The sequence below is a fragment of the Penicillium bovifimosum genome, assembly GCF_028826915.1.
Source record: "Penicillium bovifimosum strain IBT 22155 chromosome Unknown utg000005l_segment0_segment0, whole genome shotgun sequence".
NCBI lineage: Eukaryota > Fungi > Ascomycota > Eurotiomycetes > Eurotiales > Aspergillaceae > Penicillium > Penicillium bovifimosum.
In genome coordinates this window covers 4,768,790-4,792,121 of record NW_026622714.1, presented here as the reverse complement: position 1 = coordinate 4,792,121, position 23,332 = coordinate 4,768,790, and the positions used below count along the sequence as shown (strand labels likewise).

The 23,332-nt window shown below is 48.9% G+C and overlaps 6 protein-coding genes across 6 annotated transcripts; 4 read left to right on the top strand and 2 right to left on the bottom strand.

Moving 5' to 3' along the window:
- Positions 1 to 287: 287 nt before the first annotated feature.
- N7515_007041 (alkaline phosphatase) lies at positions 288 to 2,151 on the top strand (the record flags this gene model as incomplete). The annotated part of the gene is made up of 2 exons (XM_056667785.1): positions 288 to 1,815; positions 1,871 to 2,151. The coding sequence occupies 2 exons, from the start codon at positions 288 to 290 to the stop codon at positions 2,149 to 2,151; spliced, it is 1,809 nt and encodes a 602-aa protein (XP_056521381.1).
- Positions 2,152 to 2,624: 473 nt separating this feature from the next.
- N7515_007040 (uncharacterized protein) lies at positions 2,625 to 4,953 on the bottom strand (the record flags this gene model as incomplete). The annotated part of the gene is made up of 4 exons (XM_056667784.1): positions 2,625 to 3,091; positions 3,147 to 3,879; positions 3,946 to 4,680; positions 4,732 to 4,953. Coding segments are annotated over 4 exons (2,157 nt in total), but the record flags the coding sequence as incomplete, so codon positions are not given.
- A 1,094-nt stretch (positions 4,954 to 6,047) lies between these two features.
- On the top strand, positions 6,048 to 6,649 carry N7515_007039 (uncharacterized protein; the record flags this gene model as incomplete). The annotated part of the gene is made up of 2 exons (XM_056667783.1): positions 6,048 to 6,187; positions 6,505 to 6,649. 2 exons carry the CDS (start codon positions 6,048 to 6,050, stop codon positions 6,647 to 6,649), a joined length of 285 nt encoding a protein of 94 aa, XP_056521379.1.
- Positions 6,650 to 8,218: 1,569 nt separating this feature from the next.
- N7515_007038 (uncharacterized protein) lies at positions 8,219 to 10,199 on the top strand (the record flags this gene model as incomplete). The annotated part of the gene is made up of 2 exons (XM_056667782.1): positions 8,219 to 8,263; positions 8,322 to 10,199. The coding sequence occupies 2 exons, from the start codon at positions 8,219 to 8,221 to the stop codon at positions 10,197 to 10,199; spliced, it is 1,923 nt and encodes a 640-aa protein (XP_056521378.1).
- Positions 10,200 to 11,616: 1,417 nt separating this feature from the next.
- N7515_007037 (Peptidoglycan-binding Lysin subgroup) lies at positions 11,617 to 16,348 on the bottom strand (the record flags this gene model as incomplete). The annotated part of the gene is made up of 10 exons (XM_056667781.1): positions 11,617 to 13,091; positions 13,166 to 13,666; positions 13,747 to 14,512; positions 14,564 to 14,711; positions 14,761 to 14,828; positions 14,888 to 15,056; positions 15,133 to 15,224; positions 15,282 to 15,457; positions 15,518 to 15,551; positions 15,605 to 16,348. Coding segments are annotated over 10 exons (4,173 nt in total), but the record flags the coding sequence as incomplete, so codon positions are not given.
- Positions 16,349 to 18,062: 1,714 nt separating this feature from the next.
- On the top strand, positions 18,063 to 22,111 carry N7515_007036 (glycoside hydrolase family 18 protein; the record flags this gene model as incomplete). Its single annotated transcript, XM_056667780.1, has 6 exons — positions 18,063 to 18,118; positions 18,587 to 19,200; positions 19,258 to 19,417; positions 19,486 to 20,244; positions 20,332 to 20,953; positions 20,996 to 22,111. 6 exons carry the CDS (start codon positions 18,063 to 18,065, stop codon positions 22,109 to 22,111), a joined length of 3,327 nt encoding a protein of 1,108 aa, XP_056521376.1.
- Between the last annotated feature and the right edge of the window lie 1,221 nt (positions 22,112 to 23,332).

The following is a 23,332-nucleotide window of genomic DNA, read 5'->3' as shown; positions in this document are numbered from 1 at the left end:
TTATATGGAATTTGGTTGATGTACGATATAGATAGTTTTAGAAACAAGGCCATTACCACTCTTCTAGTACTGTGTAATGTTCATGAATCATACTCGAAAAGGGTTAGAGCCGCAATCTAGGAACGTGTTGATCATGTGAGCCGGCTATCTTAGCCTTATCGCATCTCCGCCCCAGGATCCACTCGAGGCCAACGCAACCTTGGAGACGGGGGCTGTCGCGTGAGACATTTCCTCAACACTCGTTTATTGAAACCTTTTCAATTCCTAACCCATTTTGATTTTCCATCATGCCGCAGGAAGAGGCCCTTCTGCCTCCTCGTGCCTCATCCGATGCCACCTCTTCGATTCAGAACGGAGAGGAAGAGGAGTACGCTCTGCTGACAGGCAACCGAACAGCCCGTCGGCTTGAAAAAAGGAGCTGGGCTACCTGGCGAGAGATTGGAATCTTTGCCTGGGCCCTGATTGCGACGATTGTGGTGGTCGTGCTGGCCGTGCTGTTCCCTCACAAGAAAGCAGAACCTCACAACCATTGGTCGTCAAACACGACCTGGGGCCCCGGGGGCAAGCCGACAGGCAAGCGCAACCTGATTTTCATGGTTTCCGACGGCATGGGACCGACCAGTCTTTCTCTGACTCGAAGCTTCCGGCAATACACGGAGGAGTTGCCGTTCGAAGACATCTTGGTTTTGGACAAGCATCACATTGGAACATCACGGACACGATCGACCTCTAGCTTGGTGACGGACTCTGCGGCTGGAGCGACGGCTTTCTCGTGCGGTCGGAAGAGCTATAACTCTGCTATCTCGGTGCTTCCGGATCACTCGCCTTGTGGGACTGTGCTTGAGGCGGCTGCTTTGGCGGGATACAAGACTGGGCTGGTTGTTACGACTCGTCTGACAGATGCGACGCCGGCGTGCTTCGCTGCACATGCCAATTTGCGAAACTATGAAGATCTGATTGCTGCACAGGAAATTGGAGAACATCCTCTTGGTCGCGTGGTGGATCTGTTGCTTGGTGGTGGACGGTGCCATTTCTTGCCCAAGTCACAGGAGGGAAGTTGCCGCGGAGACAACCAGAACTTGGTCGAGGTTGCTGCTAAGAATGGCTTTGGGTATATCGACGACCGTGCGGGCTTTGATGGTCTCATGGGAGGCGATAATGTCACTCTCCCGCTGCTCGGCCTCCTCGCTAGCAAAGACATCCCATATGAGATTGATCGCCGTTCTCAGAACGAGACTTATCCTTCTCTGGAGGAGATGACTCGCACTGCCTTGAGAGCTTTGAGCCTGGCCACCAAAGACAGTGAGCAGGGTTTCTTCGTCATGATCGAGGGTTCTCGCATCGACCATGCTGGCCACAGCAATGATCCTGCCGCTCAGGTGCACGAGGTGCTCGCCTACGACAGAGCCTTCGCTGCTGCGCTCGAATTCTTGGAGAATGACTCAACTCCCGGTGTCATTGTCAGCACGTCCGATCACGAGACCGGTGGTCTTGCTGCAGCACGACAGCTCCACAAGACCTACCCTGAGTATTTGTGGCTTCCGGAGGTCTTGAACAGGGCAAACCACTCTGGCGAACACCTTGGCGTCCTGCTGAAGGAGTATCTTGCCGGGTCTGGCAAGGACGACAAGGATTCAGCCAGAAAGTCTTGGGTCCGGGAGAACTTGATCAAGAACGGGCTCGGCATCAACGACGCTACAGACGATGAAGTAGACGCCTTGCTACACCCCGACAAACTAGTCGCCCCTGAGCATGTATTCACGGATATGATCAGTCGTCGCGCTCAGGTCGGCTGGAGTACTCACGGCCATTCGGGTAAGATATTATACTTCAAGTGGTCTTTGTGAATTAATGCTAACCTTTTCTATAGCTGTCGATGTCAACATCTATGCATCCTCTTCCAAGGACGCTTGGCCATTGGCTGGTAACCACGAGAACACCGACGTCGGAGACTTCCTCGCAGACTACCTTGATCTCAACGTTGACAATGTCACCAAGTTGCTACAAGATACCAAGTCGGGAGTTCTACAGTCATACGACTGGACGGGTGATCGTCTGGGCTTGACATTCCATCTCGATGGTCTGGACACCTACCACGGAGACTTCAGGAAGCGATCTGAGGGTGATTGCGGTTGTGGTGTTGCCCACTGAACAGTCAATCTTTGTGTATACCAAGTTTGTCATACATTCTGCTAGCTAGTCTCCTATATTATGCGTACACATGAACATCCATTCCAGCATCTACCATACTTATTGTAGGGGGACGTGTGACCTCTACAGTGTGCATTTCACTGTAGTAGGTTTAGGGTTCTTCCTTGTACACAGTAATAGTTTACGCATTTTCCCATCGGCAGGTTTCACTTCTTTGTCCAGTTAAATGATGATCAAATTTCTTTATCCATACATGTTTGTCTATCAGGGCTGGGCTAGCTAAAATCCTTCTGACATCTCTCTCTTAATAGTTCTCCCCAACCATTCCTGCATAGGCTCCTCAGTTGGCGTATCGAAGAGCTGGTCTGGTTCAAACGCTTCGGACATCCTTCTCTTCGAAATTATCCCTGACGGTGCCTGTGCATGCTCTTCAATTGGCATATCAGGAAGTGAGAGGCCATCATCACCGTAATCTAGACTACCACACCTTCTCTTTTGAGGCCTATCTTGCCGTGCTGGGTTGCCCTGAGCTTCCTCTTCGTCTCCTGATCATCCTGTGAATCACTCGCCGCATCCTCTTCCTGCCAGCCAGCCTCTTCATCATCACTGATTGGATCAAGGTCGTCAATTTCAGGTAAGGGATTCCTCAATTGATCAATCATAGCAGCCTCTCCGTCAGAGATATACTCCTCGAGCATATTGAAATGGCCTTCGTCAAGCTCAAACTTTGATGAGAACATATAGAGCATGAGGCGTTTAATTTTCCTTGGTCCTTTTCTCTCCCGTCTGTAGTGGCAAATATGACGAGCACAATTCAAGAGACGCTCGACACCAGCACCGCTAGCTGGAATTGGGAGAGTATTCCGCGCCATCTGTGCGAGGATTGGGTAATGTTTTTCCGACTCTTTCCAAAAGACCCGAGGATTTCCTAGGTTTAGACCTAATTCTTGATTAGTTCAAAGGAGCATAACGAAAGACATTAGGAATATACCCACCCCCGTTGAGATACTCCCTGATTTCAAAGACCGGTTCAAAATCAACTGTTGTGCGCATGCGGTCATTATACAGCAGCAGATCTAGCGGTGACAGTCCTTTGCCGGTTTCTATCTCTGGGAAAAGTTGCTGATACCGCGTATACTCCTCTTGGAGCATGTTGCGGAAATGCTTCTTCCGGTCAATCCCTCCCCCTCTCCAATTCGGATCGTCAAAGTATTCGAGCTTCTTTGACGGACAGAGGATAGTCGCAATGCCATAAAGGGTGCCATATGACTCCGTATCCGCTGCGACGTAGTACTTCTCCAGCTTGTTCCTCGCTGCACCAAGTGCCCGGAGCATTCTCTTTTTCCAGGGAACCGCCTTTCGTTTCAGCTTGATTTCAGCATCATCAAGATGCCGGAAGAGCACATTGTAGATACTCAAGACATGTGGAACTAACACATCTCTAGTCTTTGACAAAATATTGCTAATTTCAAAGAACCGCTTGGTGAGTGAAAGAAGATAATCAACCTGGCGCCACTCCTCTTGGCCAAGCTCAAACTGCGGGTGTGTTCTGCAGTACTGATCAAAGATTGGCCGTAGGTTCCTAGCACGATTGAGCATCAAGAATGTGGAATTCTTGCGCGAGCGAACATCTTGGATCGGGAGGAGCTTTCGCCCATTGGGTTGAAGCGCAATGAACTCTTCCATGCAGTGCCCGCAGCTATTGACAAAGATAGCGAGGCCTCGAACCTGACGATATTATTAATTAGTATTACTATACAAAGAGGAACAATAAGATATAGTATAGACACTTACTTTGTCTAAAGTATCAGTGATCCGATGCTTTCTTGTAGAGCACCTGAGCAGTAGTGACTGGGTACGCTCATCGGACCACTCCCTCTCCACCGCTTCATTCTCCGGGACTGCCTTTAACTCCCCAAGCAGTTCATTTAGAGAAAGCTCGATCACATCAACGATGTAAGGAACGCGGAAGATAGAAGCATCACGAAGACCTTGCGACAGCATTGCGTCTTGAACGCCTGCCATCAAGGCATTGTCGTTCGATGCATTATTAGTGGTGATTGATAGTACACGGTCGGCGATTCCATGCTCCGTCAGGATTTGAATAGCGATCTCACTTAATTTGGTCTCACTTAATGGATCACCAGTATACCAGTCAATCAGGGGCTCAAACCCAAGGGAAACTTCATGATAGTTCCAGTCGTTGTCGATGAAATAGCCCGTAATTGCCATGAACTTCTGAGAATGCGGAGACGTCCAGCAGTCAAGCGCAATGGAGAGGCGCTTTCCTTCAGGAAGTTGAGCGAGGATGGATTGTTGTCGCTCTTGGATTTTAACATCGATAAGGCGCCGTAGCATCTCTGCCGAAGGGATGTCCAGCTCCGGTCCATCTGGCCGGAGACACTGAATAAGTTCCTTGAAACTCTCGCTTTCGACCATGCTGAATGAGACACCGGTCGCAGTGATGAGATTCAAAAGCAATTCCTCCCAAAGGCTCTGGTTGAAGACCTCGTTGGTTGGCTTTTGCGGCTAAATTAGATATCAGCTGAAAGAAGGAGATGTCTTGACTCGTAAACTTACCAAGTCTTGTGTCATCTGGTCTTTGCAACAGCTATCCGCTTTCAGATGTCTGCTCAGCGTCGAGGTTCCAGAGCGCTTGACATTGGGATGGGTAAGCAGTTTGGAACAATGTTTACAAATGACCTTTGGCTCGCCAGTCGTTTCATCCGCAAGCTGTTCGAAATGGTCCCAGGCATCTGAAATTTTTCTGTTCTCCCACTTGATTCCATTCTGGTGCTGAGACTGTGATCCAAACTCAGTTGTCAACACCAATCTTCAAACTGACGCCGAGATTGCTCCATATCCGGACGCGTGTCATATAGAACCCAGCCCTTCGGTACTTCTAGTTGGGCCATCTTCAGATCTGTGTCAAATAGAACCTAACGCTTCCGTAGTTGTCAAGGACTCAAGTTGAGGTAGTTAGTTACAACAACAACAACAACACGTAGGTAACCGAAAGGCGGTGATATTGGCGTTCGCCTGCCTCTTCCCCAAGGATGATGAAGCAGCCCAATTAGGTTAGCGTAGCAGAACTTGGCAGAATATGGCCTCATCATTGGCTATGGTCTGCGACACTGCAAGGAGGTCATCACAGTACTGTGTAGTACTCAGTCATAGGCTCATAGCACGAAGAGTCCACTTCTACAACTCTCTGATTCTACTACTTGAGCGCAAGCCCAACCTCGCTAATCCTTTAGCTCTGATGCTATGCTAGGTGTTATCTGCTGAATCGATCCGTGTGCCTTCGAGCACACAGCCTTCGAGCGTTGCTGCGTTCCCCAGCCCCTCTTCGTGTCGTAACCGAGAGATCCCCCCTGAATTGAACGAAGGGAAAATCGACCAAGGTTACAACGTGACAACGTCGGCTATTTGGAGGAGACTAGCGCAGGCGTGCATGCCATCAACACCCGAGTAGCCCAGACGCAGCTTGCAAATGTTGTCGTAAGAACGGGCTCCCTTCTACCCCGCTCGTATGAGAGTGGCCGATACGAACCTCCCTCTCGGCAGACCACTGTGGAGGAAGTTATCGACGAGGACGTCATGATGGATTCCATTCGATGGTACTTGGGATACTCCGCAGAGAACAGCAGGGCCGAGCATCACCCCGAAAGGTGAGGCAGCTGTCCCTAAGAAGTATTCTGACATACCGTCGGTAGGGAATCCATCATAACTTCTTCATCGATAATTTCCTCCGAATGTCTGCAAATTCGTTTCTAAGAGCCTCTTTTCAATGTTCTCTTTCGGCTCCTCATCCAGGGTAAGGACCCTCGGGGCCGGCTTCTTCGGGACAGCTGCTTTACCCTTCTGAATGGTGCTCGGCTCTGCTGCTCGAGCTTATGGAGCGGAGTCCCGAAGATGTTGGGTACTCACCATTGCCTACCGCCACGCATGAGGAAGGCGAGAGCCTCAACCAGCTATTCGAGTACACGCTGATTGGTTGGGCACTGAAGAACGACGACCAGCAATCGACGCTGAAGTGAGGATGTCGGAGAACGAGGTCTGATCTTGCTACAACGGGAACAGGCCGGGAGCTTACGCGGGATACGTGAGGAGAGTGAACTTGGGGAGGTGGACGGTGCATCCACGCATTCATTACGAGTTCTTGCTTCACCCGGAAAGAAGCACCTGCACAGCTATTACGATACTTGTGAGACTCCAGCAGGTTAATAGAACTTTGATTGATTGGTTGATTGATTCTCCTTCACGCATTGCACCCAGGACAAACCTCCACCATGTCCATTGTTCGCAGAACAATATTGCTCTGCACAGTGATGTCAAACCAATCCACCTCAGGCGCAAGACCCGCCGGTCTCTCAATAAGAACCCAAGGCTCGCAGAAGGGACAATTTGGGTCGAACGGTATATCGAACGCATCCCGCTGATCTGGATCATTGATGCGATTCAGTTGGAAGAGGATCTCATGGCAGAAGATGTATAACTCGAAACAGGTGTGTTCGCATTCTACGTAGTGTGTCTCTACAAAGAGACACATTGCGATCGCAGATTGCTTTTTCGTTCAGCTGTTGCTGAGGTCTATTGTATTTGTTAGCGTGGGCTTGGTTTGGGTTCTTGATGGTGGTGAGTTCAGACCTGTTTGTGTTTCTGAGGAAATTTGTAATAGTAATCGCAATTGTGATTGCGATGAGAGGATGGATAGGGTTGGTTGTTTGATGATGGACTCGTTCGTCTTGATCGTATTGGTAGAGGTAGGGTGGTTGCGGTAGAGAGGTTTTAAGACTGAGCCGGGGATTCCTTGTGAAGGACTGGGAGTGTGGAATGATAATGTGACATGATTTTGATCAGATGGAGGAGATCTTAACTTGAGGACTCTAGGGCTGAGGCATATTGTATATTGAAAGTGAAGGGAAGATGAGAGAGATACAAAGCGCTTCTCACTCTTTGTAGCTATCCCGTTTACTCTAGAGGAACTCGTGATGAAAGAGCAGTACTAATTCTCATGTTCATTGAGATAAAAGCGGGTAGTGCTGAGTATAGGATTCTAGGTATATTCGGTTGACGGTTGTGCTCACTGCTCTGCAGCTCTGGTTGTATGTGAGGTCAAAGTGAGGAAGCATTGAACATCAACCAACAGTAAGCCGAACTTTCAAATAAAGGAAGGATGTAGACCGAAGTCAAACAGATGTGTGGATGGTCATGGACAAAGCGATCTGAGAGTGAGAGAATTTGACATCCATTACTTCTGTCTTCTTTCGTGGGTTGATCTCGTGATACGAGGGGTTTTGGCGTCCGAAGGACGCCAAGCGTCAATTGCTGAGTGTTGATTCTTTTGTGAACCCCAAGTAGATATAGATTCCCGGTATCTGATTGGTGGAGGATGCTATTCTGCCGATTCTCACCGATGGACATCTAAAAATTTGGGCACGGTGGCCACCACCATGAAGACAGTCACGTGACACGCACGCGGTACCCCCTATTACTGTGTAGGCTATTACAGATAGCTTCGCTAACGCTCAGCAATAACGCTCAGCAACCAGTGTACACTCAGCAAGGTATGTAATTATTGTACACTGGTACAGGATAATGTTACGACCCTCTACCAAGAGTGCCTCACAGAGCAGAACGTACCTCACAGATGACTTGGACGGTTGGACCTGGACTCTGCCAAGCGACGTGACCCTGCTTGGGCTCTCCACACAGAGACTGCCCGTAAGAGTGGACTCAGACTCCTTAGCGATGACACCCAAACCGATTTTGTATGAGGTTGAAGCCACGTGACAGTCTAGAAAACATGTAACAATATTGGAAAGAAACAGCACAAACTTTTGTAGACTCTTGAGTGTTGACAATATGCGATCGGATGGCACCTCGCTAAAGAGCGAGTGCCGCTTTATGGGTAACAACTGAGTGTGTTATATGGGTGGGATTTCCCTTAAAATGGCGCATGACACTGACCAGGTTCGACCTTGGATGTCATACGCGCTAAGAGTTCACTAGTCTCGACGATTTCAAGTATTTCTCTCTTACCTTTGCAACGACACAGTTCGTAATGGATCACCTTCCGGTTGAAATTCTACAGCAAATATGCCTCAATGTACGTCGCTAACGGGACCTCCCCAGTTCACGCCATTTCTCATGCTGATGAGCATTAGCTCGAGGGTCCTGCATACTGTCCACCCAAAGACCTGTCATCTTTCAGTCAGATCAACCATCTCTGCAACCAGGCGGCAGTCCCTATCCTTTACCGAAACATTACTCTGATATTGGATACATTCCAAGACCTGGAGGCTGCATTGTCGAAAGTGACAGAAGCTCCCCGGGCGAGTAATTTCGCGAAATTTGCTAGGAGGTTATCCCTTGTCTGTATTGAATTGTCGGGGAAGTCTGAATTCCTGGAACAAGCCCCGCCATGGACGCTAGAGCCATGGGCACTCAACATGGCGACTGACCCAAATCCGGCAACGAGAAAAGGCTTCTTGGAGCATTATATGACCTCTTGCTACTCAACAACCGGCTTAGACTTACTTTCAAGTTCCCACAAAAGCATTGGGAAAACTCCAAACTGGGCACCGATCGTATCGCTCATTGCTAGCTTGAGCCATCTTGATCAATTCGACTTTATCACGGCCAACGACTTCACAGCCGACTTGACGGAAGCATTTTGGCGCTACCATCCCGATTGCAGACTGAATATTCTCAGCGAACAGCAAGTGGGACCTAGTCCACTCTATCCAGATACTACATCGGTGTCTAGAGATCCTGTCGAATTCAGAATGGATACTCTTCAGCTGCCGGGCCTTCACACCCTGACAACGGCCATTTCCAATGACTATAAGCAGTCGGCTGAACACCAGCAGCTTTGGGAGATGATGCCTTTCTTATTCACCAGCCCGGGGCTAAAGCACCTCTGTCTGAAGCCCGCTGATGGTGTTCATGAAGCCGGAGTGGCTCTGCTGAAAGCGACATGGCAAAGCTTGATCGATAAAGCCAAGCCGAAGGTAATATCCCAGTTGGAATCAGTCACAATTCCCGGCAACCGGCCCGAAGGAATCATGCTTTCCAGATTAGCTGCCGCCGGAGACCTTTCTCAACTCCGCTCACTCGACATTAATTGCGTTTGTGAACCGGGAAAACTTGTCAACGTTGCCGACTTGTTGCCAAATCTAAAGAGGCTTTTCCTTGATATCGGCAGAAGAGGGCCGAGCCGTCCGGCCAGCGAGACTGACATCGAAGAATCAATGGCTGGGATACTTGCCTTTCGCCCCTTGGAATATCTTTATGTCAGTGGCCTTCGCGATGTTGAAACGTTGGACAGAATCATCCAGCATCATGGACCATCATTGAAGGGACTTGCTCTCGTGCCCAACAAGGTTTACCAGTATCCCAGACTCAATTCTTCCAAGCTCCTCGAAATGATGAATCTTTGTCCGAACATGGAAGAGTTACGCCTTCAAATGAAGAGGTCAGCGGGCAACCAAGCAGAGTGTGAGATGTACAAAGCGCTGGGTACCTTCCCCAATCTCCAAAGACTATTTCTAGATTTGGATTTCGATGCTCGACCAAAGGTACCGAGATTTGGCAGCGTTCCCGAAACACACGATCTCGATCTCCGACGAACTTTCATAAATGCAGCCATGGACGAGAGCCTGGCTCTCCAGATTTGGACCACGATCAAAGAAAAGAGCCCCAGTTTGAAAGACCTACGAATTTTCCCGTGCGGCAACGTGGACTTTCCCCAAGAGGAGCGTTACTTGCTCGATTGCTTTGCGCGATCATATCTGCTTACAGGTTATAACCTTGAGAATCCAGGGGTGCCTGTCATGGAGCAGATTGGGAAAAGGGAGTGGGAGATAATACGAGCCAGGCGAAACCATTGGCATGAGTCTCGTGATGAAGAGGTCCGCCTCTCTAGTAGAGTTGTGTCCGTCCTTCGAAGTATCTGGCCCCAGGTGCTCGAGCAGACTTTCAGAAGCGAGTGGTTAGATTGTTGGACCAGCCTACCTTTACAACCGGACACCCAGTCTTGGTGAATGTTTGAATGAATAGTCACATCTAAGAGATCGCATCACTTTGAATACGAATGGAGTAGTTTTACCACAGGTTTTGAGATTTGTTGGAAATACAACCATTGGAAAGTTTCAATGAGACATACAGTGATATTACAATACACCTCGAAATTATGAAATTATCTAAACCTAGCACGGACTAGCGTGTTTCAGTCTCGGAGATCCAAAAAGAGTAGCACTTGAGCACTGGAGGTGAAAGTGAAAGACCGTGAGACTGATTTCGCCTCTGTAGCAGCTTCGATACATCAAGTTCTGTCTGTATGTTCAAATTTATACTGAGAACATTGCCCTCAAGTATCCATAATCAAACGCTGGCAGTGGCTTTGGCCGATGCCAATGGAGTGGAGACAGCCCTACTACTACTGTAGGTACAGGTATGTAGTCAGTAAACCTCGGTTATAACGAAGTTGGATTCAACGAAATCCTTATTTTTACGAAAAAAAATGACTGTTTCATTTGATTTACCATAGTAAACCACTCTGCTACGAAATTCGTAAATTGAACATTCCCTCCCATAGTATTTTCGCTATATCAAGTACCTGTTTGTCCAATCAGAATGCCTCGCCGATCTATCCCAACCTCCCAAAAGGTCGCCCTCCGAGCGTACCGTCGAAGCAACCCCCTGCTGTCGAACAACAAGCTCGCTGGATGGTTCCAACAAACTTACTAGCATCGCGGATTCCTTTTGATCAGGCTATCCAGGCTGTGAGACTTCTTTGTTCATTTGAGGAGCAGCAGGATCAGGGTGAACCCAAGATGATTCCTACCTTTCATAGATATGAGAGGTCGTTAGAGTTGAGGAGATCAAGGGATCAGAAGCAAAGTGATATTAGGAGCTTCTTTCGGGCATAAATCTGTATATACCTAATCTATCATTTCTGAGCGTTGGTAGCGAAGCAACTCTGTGATATATATATTCTCACCTGACATATATTGTAGTGGCCTAGTGGGTCACACCTCCCCCATACAAAATGTAAGTCACATGACAGCTGGCTCTAACGAATTCTCGCTTTTAACGAAAAATTCACCGTGTCTCATTCATTTCGTTATATACCGGTTTACTGTAGTAGCACTCTGACAGCAAACGGGGCTGTGAAAGAAGGGGTACAACAGCGAAACTAAAGACTGTGTACTGCACTCTGCAGCAGAACTAAAGACTGTGCAATCTCGCATATGAATGAATGGATGAGAATGAGTGAAATGATTGAGAATGACTGAGGGAATCCGAAGATCCCCCACCTATCTACACAAGGGATTCAGAGGGTTTATACGCCCATGAGTGCCGCCATTCCTCGGAGGATAGTGATCCCGACGAAGTGGAGCACAATGCAAACCAAGCGTTTCCCAGGGGATTCCATACGACTCGATACCAGGTGGAGCCCTATGTTCCTGACACAGTCTCAGTCCAGTACGCAGTTTCATTCCAGCGAGGAACCGGCCCAACGCAATAAGCATCACCAGCAACCAAGTTATTGTCGCAGTCAGTCGCCAGAGAAGGGTTCGCCGCTTTGAAAAGCTTCGCCGAAATTCCAGACTTCAAGCAGATCTGGACGCATAAATCATCAGCCGTCGCGGAGTACCACCGACCGCATTTCGTCGTAGTTCCAGGCGCAACAGTAGAGTCCGCAGGCGGTGCAACCACGCCTTGTGCATAAACCCCATTTCCAGGAGCTGTTGTGATGCCGTCACCAGCTGTAATATGGGTATCGCCCTGGGGAGAAAAGCAAAGGACGCTGCCGAGAATTTCGCGGGCGCCTTGCATGCTCAGACAATCCGAATCAAGCCAGGGGTTGAATTGACGAATGGAGTCTGGAGCGAGCCCATAGTCATGCTCGAGTTGCCAGCAGTTGTCGTCATCTTGGAGCGTGTATTGCGTGTCACAGGCTAGGGGCATGCAGATATCGCGACTGGCTGGCAGATCAGAACAGTTCCCAATTATAGTTGGGTTGGCATAGAGGATTGCGGCTGAAGCGACGGAATACTGCTTTGCTAGCTTGTCGCAGGTATCTCCGGACTGGGTTGTGTAGGTTGTGTTTGAGACACAAACGGGGTCCGGAGTTGGCGTCACAGTATAAGGCGGATCGTGCAGCTCGGTGGGTCCAGTCAGGCGGCATGTTGATTGAATCAGCTCGAGGTTCTCTTTGTCGGACTCCTTGTAGCTGCTGTAGATACTGGCCTGTCTCATTTCGAGCATGGTGGTGTAGCAGTACGAGCACAACTCATCAGTTGGCATGTCCTTCGCGCTTTCCACGGTAGTGAAATCCATGATAGTATCAAGACAGTATTTATTTGTATCTTGATCCATGAGACAGGTCAAATTGTAGTTGTGGTATATCGTGCCTCCATTTCGGGTTGGGATCGAGCTGCCGATGGTCTGGTTGGCGCAATATGTTTCCACATTATCCACGTAGCTTCCAAGGCTTTCACCACATCCAGCGTCGCAAAGCATGTCAGTGAAAGTGGTATTTTCATAATATTGACCAATGCCCGGGGATGTCCAGGTCTTCAAAAATGGACTGCAAAGGACTTTCTGTGTCAACGCCGTGGTGCACGACTCGGTAAGACCCAATCCTTCAAGGCGTTCGGCAGTGTATATTTGGAAGCCAGGGAAGGTTCTTTCTCCAATGGTGGTATTGCTTCCGCGAACCCAAGCCAGAATCGATGACATGAATCCATTGACATTATTGGCAGCGAGAGTCGGGTCTTCGTTGACAGGAGAGATCATTTCTACAATGCCTTTCGTGACAAGGTTGTAGATCCAAGTATCAGTACTCTGGGAGATCTCAACTGCACGTTGTTGGCAGTTCTCTGTATCCAGACAAGCTTGGCTATAGTCGGAGAACCAGCTGTAGATACCTTTGGAAAATACAAGTTAGCCTGTGGTCCTCGAAAAACAAACAAATACATCGTGGTGTAGTTGTGGTACTAACCTGTGCCCATGACATAAACAGAGGAAGAGTCGATGATTCGAAGAGCCCAGGAGGCAAAGCAGTTGGCCGAGGAATCACAATCTGCGAAGACTGGGTCATTGGAAAATAGACCCGTTTTGAACGGTTGGGGAGCGTGAGGAGTGGGCTGGAAGTATGGTGATTCGGTCTGGATCATGCCCATGTAGAGATCCTTGGCGTTGGACACTTGATATTGGTAGAGAACGTTGTGCTCAGAGGAGGTGCCGTATAACCATGTCGGGCCTTGGCTCTCCACTAGAATGCCTCGTCCGGAGTAAATATTGATTTGTTCTTGGGCTGTTGTATCAAGGTCATGGTCGGCAGTCCACGCCCAGATATTCTCAAGATAGGCCGAAGACTGAGAAGTTATATGTAGAAGCAACGATGCTGCAACGCAGGCTGAATTAACTGCGGTATCGCTCTTGTCGCACTGGGAGGTTTGCAGAGAAGACCCTTTTGCGCCGCCAACTCGGAAATGAGAGTCTGTGAATCACGTCAGTAAGAATTTTCTGAAATATAATTCTGCGCTAGAGGAGGCATGAAGAGAAGGATGATCGACTTACCCCACATGGCAGTTGAGCCTTGGGTGTATTGGTGGACATTCCACTCCACTAACACAGCACCAGCAGTAGGACCAGAGACCGTGAAAAGCAGACTCTGAATCTCGATGATTCCCACATCGCCAGTTTGGCCAACTTGAACTCCAACATGGGGGTTTAATTGGTTCTCGAACTTCGACCCTTTCATCATGATCTGGGACCACGCCTGACCGATGATACGAGAGCCAACCGGAATATGCAGTGTATCTTCAACAATGTAAATACCATGCGGGATAAAGACAATGGCTGAAAGGTTCGCAGCGCGGCCCAGGATGCTGTTCAGAATTGGCCCATCATTCGTTGTGCCATCCCCAGCAGCACCCCATTCTTTCACGTCGATAATCTGAGTGTTTCCAATGTTGGTGTAAGCAGGTCGACGACGCTGGAAGAAATTGGGCTTGTCATATCCCATGTACGTCAACGACACAGGTCTCTCCATGGCGGGGATATCCTGACCGTTGTAGAATGTGCTGTTAGTACTAGAGGTAGCGACGCGACCAAAGCCCCACGATTCAATCCCGAAAGCAGCTCCGCCCGCTAGAATCTCTGTACCCTGAGCACTATCGAGCACGGCGGTGGTCACGTCTCTGAAAATAGAGTTTTGCAGGAGGAAAGAGGTCGAATTTTCCGCGAACAAGGATGTCACGATTGCGTTTGTCGTATTGATGATCAGAGCATCCATTAAGACCAGTGAGCCAACGGATTGTCCAGTGCTCATGCTACCGCCGGCCTGTTCGGAGATGGTCAGTGTATGCTGTGCGATTATGAATGCAAAACTTACTCCGCCAACAATCACCAGGCCATTGACACAGTTCTCGATAATCACGTCTTGCATAGTCCAGGCCCAGTCCCAATGAACTTGAAGGGCGTTCTTTGCGTTAATAAAGGTAAGTTCAGACGTGGTGAACTGTTGATTGCCAAAGTATGCTCTGTGAAGTCTTAGTCGCAAGCAGGCTGTGGGTTCTGGAGGGGGATTACCCAAAGTTGCCACCAACGAATGTCAAGTTGGTAATGAAGCCACCACTGCCGTTTTCCATGTATACCCCCTGAGCAAAAATTAGGATACAAATTCTTTGGCTGTAACTTAAAGACTGCTAATGCTCACCTGTTGGGTAGTTGCCTCATCTTGCGACATATAGAAGACCATATTCTCGAGCGATGTTCCTTGCGCCACTTGCCAATGGATTCCACATACATAGGCATCCAGTGGTGTTCTCGTGACATCAACGTTGAAGTTTCGAACTGATCGAAGGAAGTTGTTGGTATTGATGTACCTTGTGCATCAATAAGCCTCAAATCCACCATGGTCTCTAGCGACTCAGCGAGGGAATATTTATGTTGTTAACTCACCACTCAGTAGTGTCCCCAGTATAGACGTCGGAGGTGATAACGCCAAGACCGACAAAGCTGGACGCAGCCAAGATTGTGGGGTAATCAAGGGGCTACATATAATTTGTCAGTTCCGACAAAGTAACCGTTGGCGATCGTGAATTGCTTACATTTCCGAAGAACTCCGTGTTGAAGTATTGGATAATTGGCGAGCTCACCAGATACGTGCCAGGGGGGAAATACACAAAGGCCGGGTAGATAGTACTAGAGCCACAAACAGCTCCGCATCGCCCGCCATCAGAGACGGCAAGATTGATGGCGGCAGTGTCGTCGGTGACGCCGTCACCTGGAATCTCACTATCAGCATCCATTGCGACACTTGGGAATTTCAGAGGTCAAGAATTACCTTTGGCACCGTATTCTTTAACATTTCTCCAGACCTTCAAGAATTTGTTAGAGTTAGGCACTAGACTTTCAGAAGAGGTGACTATACCTTATATCCTTCTGGTGCGTATGGACTGGAGCCTCTCTGGGTCATTGTTGTGAGCCAGAAGTCCGCGGACGATCGCTTGGTCAGTTGGGACTCGTCGGCCCCCGAGTCCGAAGTCAGAGCAGAGTTCATGGGAGCATGAGCATGCACATATCCGTCTAGTCCATTGGACTGCGCGTACTTCTGAGCTGGCCTGTTGGTGTCATTCCGCTGGGGCCGGTATTTGCGCCGGATTTCTGCAATATCCACACCATGAGAGCCAGGCGGAGATTGAGGAGAAGCTTCAGCAACAATTTTGGCAGCATGAGCAACCGCAGATGGAATGGTGTAGGTAAATTTTTGGCTGCCCTGGTTTTCCGTCTTTGACTCATTCAGAGCGATTTTGGCAACCATCGCATGAGTTGTCGCCAGATGCTTCGTGCCAAGTGCAGGTGCCACTGGGGTGGTTACATTTTTCGACCCAGGCTGGGCTATGTATTGATTCCATTGCGGATACGCTAACCGGCCTTTGTTCATGACCGCCAAAGACGCTTGCGCATTTTTGATTATCCCTTTGGCTTCCTCGAGAGTGGAGGGAAGGGAAGAAGAAGAAGTCACGGTGGGGAAAGCCGAGGCTTTCACATCACGCACTTGATGGTGAAGGTGTCGGTGACCATGATGTTGGTGATGCGTTCCATACGCATTTCCCAAAAGAGAACAGCAAAAGGCGAGCAATAGCATCCACCGTAGGGACTGGGCCCCTGGACTGGCTATAGGCCGAGCCATCTCACAGTGATCGAGGCTGGAACTTTGGAGTTGGATGACCATGAAGGATACAGTTCAATTGTGAAATATAGGAGGGAAAGGGCAAGGGGGCTTTACTTCAGGCTCACTTCTCAGTCTGCTTCCAGGATCAGTTCTTCGCCACAAAACCTCTCAACCAGGAGTAGCCGAGAAGCTATTTGCGCTATTTTTCTGCACTCTCCACATCTTGTGGCCCTTGACCAGACTTGGAATGTTCTCCTTTGTCGTATTCGGGTGATGCGGCATTTGTGGTTATGGTTGCTCTCAGATGAGAAGTGAATTCTTAGAAGACACCGTATCAAGGTGTATTCTCGATGAAATATTACAATCTGTATGGATGGGAACCGACCCGTAAATTACAAGCTACCTGATTGGTCGATCACACTCCGGCCCCACAACAAAGGAAGCTTCCGGGAAGCATTGTTCACATGGCAAATCTTGGAAACGATCTACAGTATAGGATTATTGGCATGTCAACACATCCTATTGATATGTCGCTCGCAAGGCCGTGGTGTCATCATTTATCTTCAATCCGTGACGTTTCCCAAGCGCTTGAGAGACAATTTACGCTGCTTCGCCGGATCTCGGACTTCCGGCTCCCAAACATCCGGTGGACACTAGAAATGGCGCTGGACTTTAGCCAATTTGTCCGGAGCACCACGGGTTCCTGGGCTAGCCTCGCGTAAATAACATTTGGAGGTGCAACCAATGTGCACAATTCAGACTCAACGCGCTAGCGAATGGAAGTGGTCGTTTGATGAATATGGATATGGGTAGAAGATTTCGGTTGGAACTACCTCAGAGGGGAGTGCACATCCTGTTTCATTTGAAATAAGAAAAGGAAATTCGACAAGTTGTTTTCTTTAGAAAAGGTGGATTTGGCGGCTGTTGTGTGTGATAGACCTAAGCATAGTAGGGCAGTCTCATTCTAGATTTCTTCTCTCGTATCCAATTTGGCGATATTTGTGAATTCGAGTAGGCAATACTGTCGTGGCGCGCTTGGGCCCTTCTTAGCCCTTGTGAACGTTAAGCATAGCTAAGAATCGGAAAGGATCCGGCGCTAGTTTGTTAGACTACCTGGATCCATCAATGCCAAGCTCGGCTGGAGGGCTACATACTTTTACTCCATGCCAAGATCAGAGCCGAACGGTCTAAATTGGGTCGTCTGATATCTAGCCCGGACTACTGCAAATCCAACGACACTATTTGGGCATAGCCTATGAGAAGTTGGTAGTCTCATTTCCTTTTGGTATCCGCCGTTAACTCAGTGTTCTACTTTAGCTTCTTTTCACGATTCGCCTCCGGCTGTACAAGTATCTACTCGGTAATAACTAGCGTACATAGAAAACTCCATGCTAGCTACAGTACATACGGATAAGTGGTCTAAAATGGGAATAGGAGTCAGTCTTCCTTAAATTGGAGGTTGCTTGAAAAGCCCAACCACATTCCTCTTTTTTCTGTCTCGCAATAGACTTTGAATCTGTCGATGCCTTTCCCGTTGATGATGCTTCATCCTTCCAGGAGTATGTTGCGTTTTATCTTCTTAGGTTTGGTGCTTTCGGGCTTCATTGCCCAGGCTGCTGGACAAGATTGCAGTGCTTCCAATCCCTGTGCTACTGGATGCTGTTCCAGGTACGTCTACCTGGAGATCGCCGATAGGCTATCCTTGCAATCCCGAATGCTGACGAATTCCACCAAAGCGCTGGATACTGCGGAACGGGCGACGAGTACTGCGTAAGTGATTGAGAATATCTACAAATTGACAAAATACTCACTGCTGTGGTGAACATAGGGATCATCCTGCGTTGCAAACTGCGACTATGTAGGACCAGTAGGCGAATGCGATGAGAACAGACCATGTGCACTTGGCTGTTGCTCCAAGGCTGGAGTTTGTGGAATGGGGCCTGACTGTGAGCACACCCTTCTCATTGAGGGTGATTTATATTTGAGCCCCCTCAAAGTACCTCGGATTTTTCTTTTTGAACACGGCTAACTCAAGATCAATGAAGACTGCGGCTCCAAGAACTGTGTTTCATCTTGCGATGCAAAGGCAGAATGCGACCCCGAAGACTGGGGAACCGACTACGTGAACTCAACTTCTTGCCCCCTGAACGTGTGCTGCAGCAAATATGGCTTCTGCGGAACAACAGAGGAATTCTGTGGCACAAAAAAAGTGAAAAGACCTTCCTGTGATTTTGATAGAACAGATATCCGGCGTGTAGTCGGATATTATGAAGGATGGGCTCCAAAGCGCCCCTGCAAGGCCTTTTGGCCTGAACAGATTCCCTCGTCAGTCTACACTCACCTCAACTATGCATTCGCTACCATTGACCCAAAGACCTTCGCCGTAATGGCAAACAACGAGAGAGAGGCAAATATTATGAAACGTCTAGTGGCTTTGAAGAGGAAAGATTATCAACTGAAGGTCAATATCGCCATCGGCGGCTGGGCTTTCAATGATCCTGGCTCTACAGCAACTGTTTTCTCAGACCTCGCTGCTTCAAAAGACAATCAGAACAAGTTCTTCGCCTCTCTACTCCACTTCATGTCACTGTACGGCTTCAATGGTGTCGATATTGATTGGGAATATCCCGTTGATAGTGACCGCGGCGGTCGCGTTGCAGACTTGAAGAATTTCCCCTCCTTCATGGCAAATCTGAAAGAGGCACTGAACCAGGGCGGGGTGACTCGTGAGCTCAGTCTTACTTTGCCGACGTCCTATTGGTACCTGCAACACTTCGACATCAAGGGCCTTGAGAAATCTGTCGATTATTTCAATTATATGTCGTATGATCTGCATGGAACATGGGACGGAAGTGAGTTGGAAAGCCAGCTATTTTTGTGGAATGAACAGTACTAATAAGCCAAAACAGAGAACCAGTGGTCTGGTGCATACCTCGATAGTCACACGAACTTGACCGAGATCGAAGTCGCCATGGATCTGCTCTGGAGAAACAACATCAGTCCTAGCAAAGTTGTCATGGGTTTGGCATTTTACGCTCGAGCCTTTACCGTCGCAGACACAAGCTGCACGTAAGTGAAATATCCATCAAATCCCCTACCTGACTGCTTGATCGTGGTGATAACGAACGAATTCTTAGAACCCCAGGCTGTCTATTTGCATCTGGCTCAGATGAAGGCCCCTGCAGTGGTCAGACTGGTATTCTCCTGAATAGCGAGATTGACGACATCCGTACGACGTACAACGTGGAGCCCACGCTCGATAAAGATGCAGCCGTCCAAATTCTCACCTGGGAGGACCAGTGGCTTACATATGATGATACAAGCACTTTCAAGCTGAAGGCTGATTACGTGAAGGACCGTTGCCTTGGTGGTGTCATGGTCTGGGCTGTCAGCCAGGATACCTCGAACGGAACCTACACTGAGGCACTGAAAGAACAGACACCGTATAGGATTGGTCCATCGATCCTTTCCGTAATTGAAGACCCCAACGGTCTCACGTTGACGAAACAGGATCGAAAGAGACAATGCACATGGGTCGGATGTGGTGAAGTCTGCAAGTCGCCCTATGTGACAGTTTTCCGTGGTGTCGGTCCCGGAGCTGGGGATGGACATTCCCTGATGTTGGACAGTGTGACTTGTCCAACAGGCCAGACACATACGCTCTGCTGCCCTCAAGACCACGGCGTCAAATGTGGATGGTACTCCCACAACAATGGCAAGTGTGAAAGTACCTGTCCTTCTGGAACCTTCGAGATCGGATCTGTCGCTAAGCCCGATCTTTGCTATAACGATGATTACCAAGCTTCTTGCTGTACTTCTGGCAAAGATGCGACACTGCTCTATGACACCACAACGTGGTCTTCTTTCCCAGGTTGTGACAATGGAGAGTGCCCTGTGTACGATGATAAAAAAACCCAGACCCTCGTCTCCTCTTCCAGCGGCAGTGGGAACGCTTTCTGTTAGTATCGCGATATTCATGCCAGTTTACAGGAAATCGTATGGCAGGAACGAAAGCTCTGCTACGATGACACTCAGAGTGGGAAGCAGTGGCAAAACTGCAAATGGCACAAGGATATTGGTTCCATACCCGATGGTGTCAGTGGTCCTTGGTGCAGGTCCGCTTGTCCTGCAGGAACAGTGCGAGTCGCAATGGGAATAGCACAACCGGATGATGAGTGCGACGCTGAAAGCTTCAAGGCCTTTTGCTGCGACGACCAATACACCGTCGAGAAGACGTACACGAATCCGCTACCCCGTCTATTCAAGGACGCATTGGACTCCTATCTGGTGGATGGCTCTTGTGATTCTGGGGCTTCCCTTACCACTCGAGATGTTCTTGTAACTGACTGGGATCTGTTTGGTCCGGACAGCAAAGGTCTGATCGCACGTTCCAAGTCTGACGCACAAAGTGCCCTATTCTACCTCAAGCCTATTCTTGCCATTATCTTCTTCGTGGAGGCGACGGACTACAATCCGGTTCAAGCGGCCAATGCCGCAGCCTGGAACACTTGGGTGACTGCTCATGAGTGGAAGAACCTTGTCATGGACAAACTGGGACCATTTGTCCGATCTTTGAGTGAGACATTTGAGATGGGAACCGAGTTTGTGACCCAGAGCATTCTCTGAAGACCTGGCGACTGGGATCAGATGGTAGACAACAAGGAGGATAGCATCTGCTCTGGAGATATCTGCGATACCGATGCTGACCCTGAGCTCTGCTACGATCTTGATGACGACTCGGACTGGCTACTACAGCGCCGTTTTGACATCACGGGTTTTGCCATCAGTGATTTCAGCCACGAAGAACAGGCCCTGCTTGATAAAAAGCCCCACAAGTTCAGAATCTGGTCGGCGGCCGACGAGCAATGGGTAGACAACCTGGCATATTATCATCTTGGCTATACAAAGGCTGGTGAGTGGAGCGTAACTTCCAATGTCTACAAGCCTACGCGCAGCTACGAAAGCCGGACTGATTGCGGAAATCCATTTGTTTTCCCTACAATCAAAAGTGGACACACATTTGCTACGGAGCACATTCTGGAGATCCAGTGCCTTGGGCTGTTTTTCGAAGCAGCAACAAAGGGTACCCTAGGCTCAAAGAAAGATCCCAGTTTTGAACCCGTCCCTGCCGACTTCTTTGTTGCCGTGGCAGGTGTAGGCTTCAATGCGGAGATTATGGCTAAGGGGAAGGCTTGTTACACTGGGGATCCAGGAGAAAACGTGAGCCAAAGACCATCGATCCGAATGATGGGAGCTCTTGGAAGCAAGACCAACAGCGCCAACTTCTACCTCTTGGAGGCTGTGGTTAATGGCATGAAAGCTCGTGTAAGTGCTGACGGTGCTGGATTCCAAGTGGCTGTGCTAACTTTCCCCCCTTTTTCTTCCCAACAGATATTCGGAAACAAGGCCCTGATTGAGAAATCGAAGTGGACTGCACTCACAAAAGATGTGACTCAGCCTGGCCGACCGCTTAAAGCGATCAAAGCTGCAATTGCTGTTTGGCATTATCTCGCTGACGCCGACGTTAATAAGTCCTTCGGCACGATTGAGGCTAATTTATACGCGGTCTTTGAAGAAATTGATAAGCAACATTTCCGAGCCGATGTTCTTATTCCTGCTTGGAAAGAATGGTGGTGCGACTGGACCGAATACCAGTTCGAGCGATCACGGACCTGGATCTTTGATAGCATCACGCAACTAAGGGCTGTTTGGGCTGATGAGCCTGACACTGATCCTGCACGAATCATGATCCTCAACACTTAATTCAATTGGAGGGGTATGCTAGTGCAGTGGTGCATTTCGATAACTCGAAGACCTTCAAAAACACCTGTGCCTGAGAGTTCACTGAATGGGACAGCAGTTGGGCAGATGACGGAGTTCCCCAAGCCCCAGGTAACTTGTAACAAGTTGTCATGGTGGCCATGTGGGCGACAGACCTCCCAAGATTTCAGGCTGCTCTTGAAGATGGCCATATCGATATGGATATACAGAGATCATGGATTTGGCAAGGTGGACAAGTTTCCAGCAAGGTACCTAAGTTCTGATTGGTTTTTGAATCAAAGCTCTGTATTAGGTTATTGCGACGAAAGATGAGAGGCTATATTTATCCGCATATAGACAGGATATACCTATGTCTGACAAGTTCTGGCTTTCCCTTTCCGTTTTAGTGCTCACCCTATGTCGCTTTTTGCTCACTTGAGCAGAACTGCCCGTAGAACTGAGCTGGAGCACGCCCTGGGCCCCTGTGGCCCTGAGTACACAGTAGTTACCTAACCACCAGGGGGCTTTGGGCGCCCCCCACCCCCCACCCCCCCGGACCCTTAGCCTCAATTGCTGAGCGCTAGCTTCATCCGCTTTCTTTTAAACGCCAGTCTCAGACTCTCAGTCTTACTCACTCTTACCTCAGTTACGTCCGGCTATATATCACATGACATGATCCCAAAGTTCTGCCGGATTTTCGGCGCGCTAAACCTAATTGGTAGCTTCGTCGCATAGTCTGAGTTTAGAATGTCGACCACAGTACTAGAAGTTGTCGGGAGCCCTTTACCAAGTCCACCATTTTGACCAGGTATGCCTTCAGATGACCGGAAATGGCATATCTGATGCTTTATAGTAAGATTCCGTCTTTAATTTCCGATATCTCGCTGCAATGTCTCGAAAACGCGTGCGCGAGTCGACCCCGCCTGCGTCGCGTTCCCGACACGCGAACGTTAGGTAGTTACCTAGGTACAACTCTGGACCTTTCATGTGAGAAATTTGTGACGATTTTGCCATCAAACGGTAGAGGCTCTCAAGAAAACTCCAAACTGGGCAGTGGGCACCGGTCGTATCGCTCATTGCTAGCTTGAACCATCTTGATCAATTCGACTTTATCACGGCCAACGACTTCACAGCCGACTTGACGGAAGCATTTTGGCGCTACCATCCCGATTGCAGGCTGAATATTCTCAGCAAGCAAAGAGTGGGACCTAGTCCACTCTATCC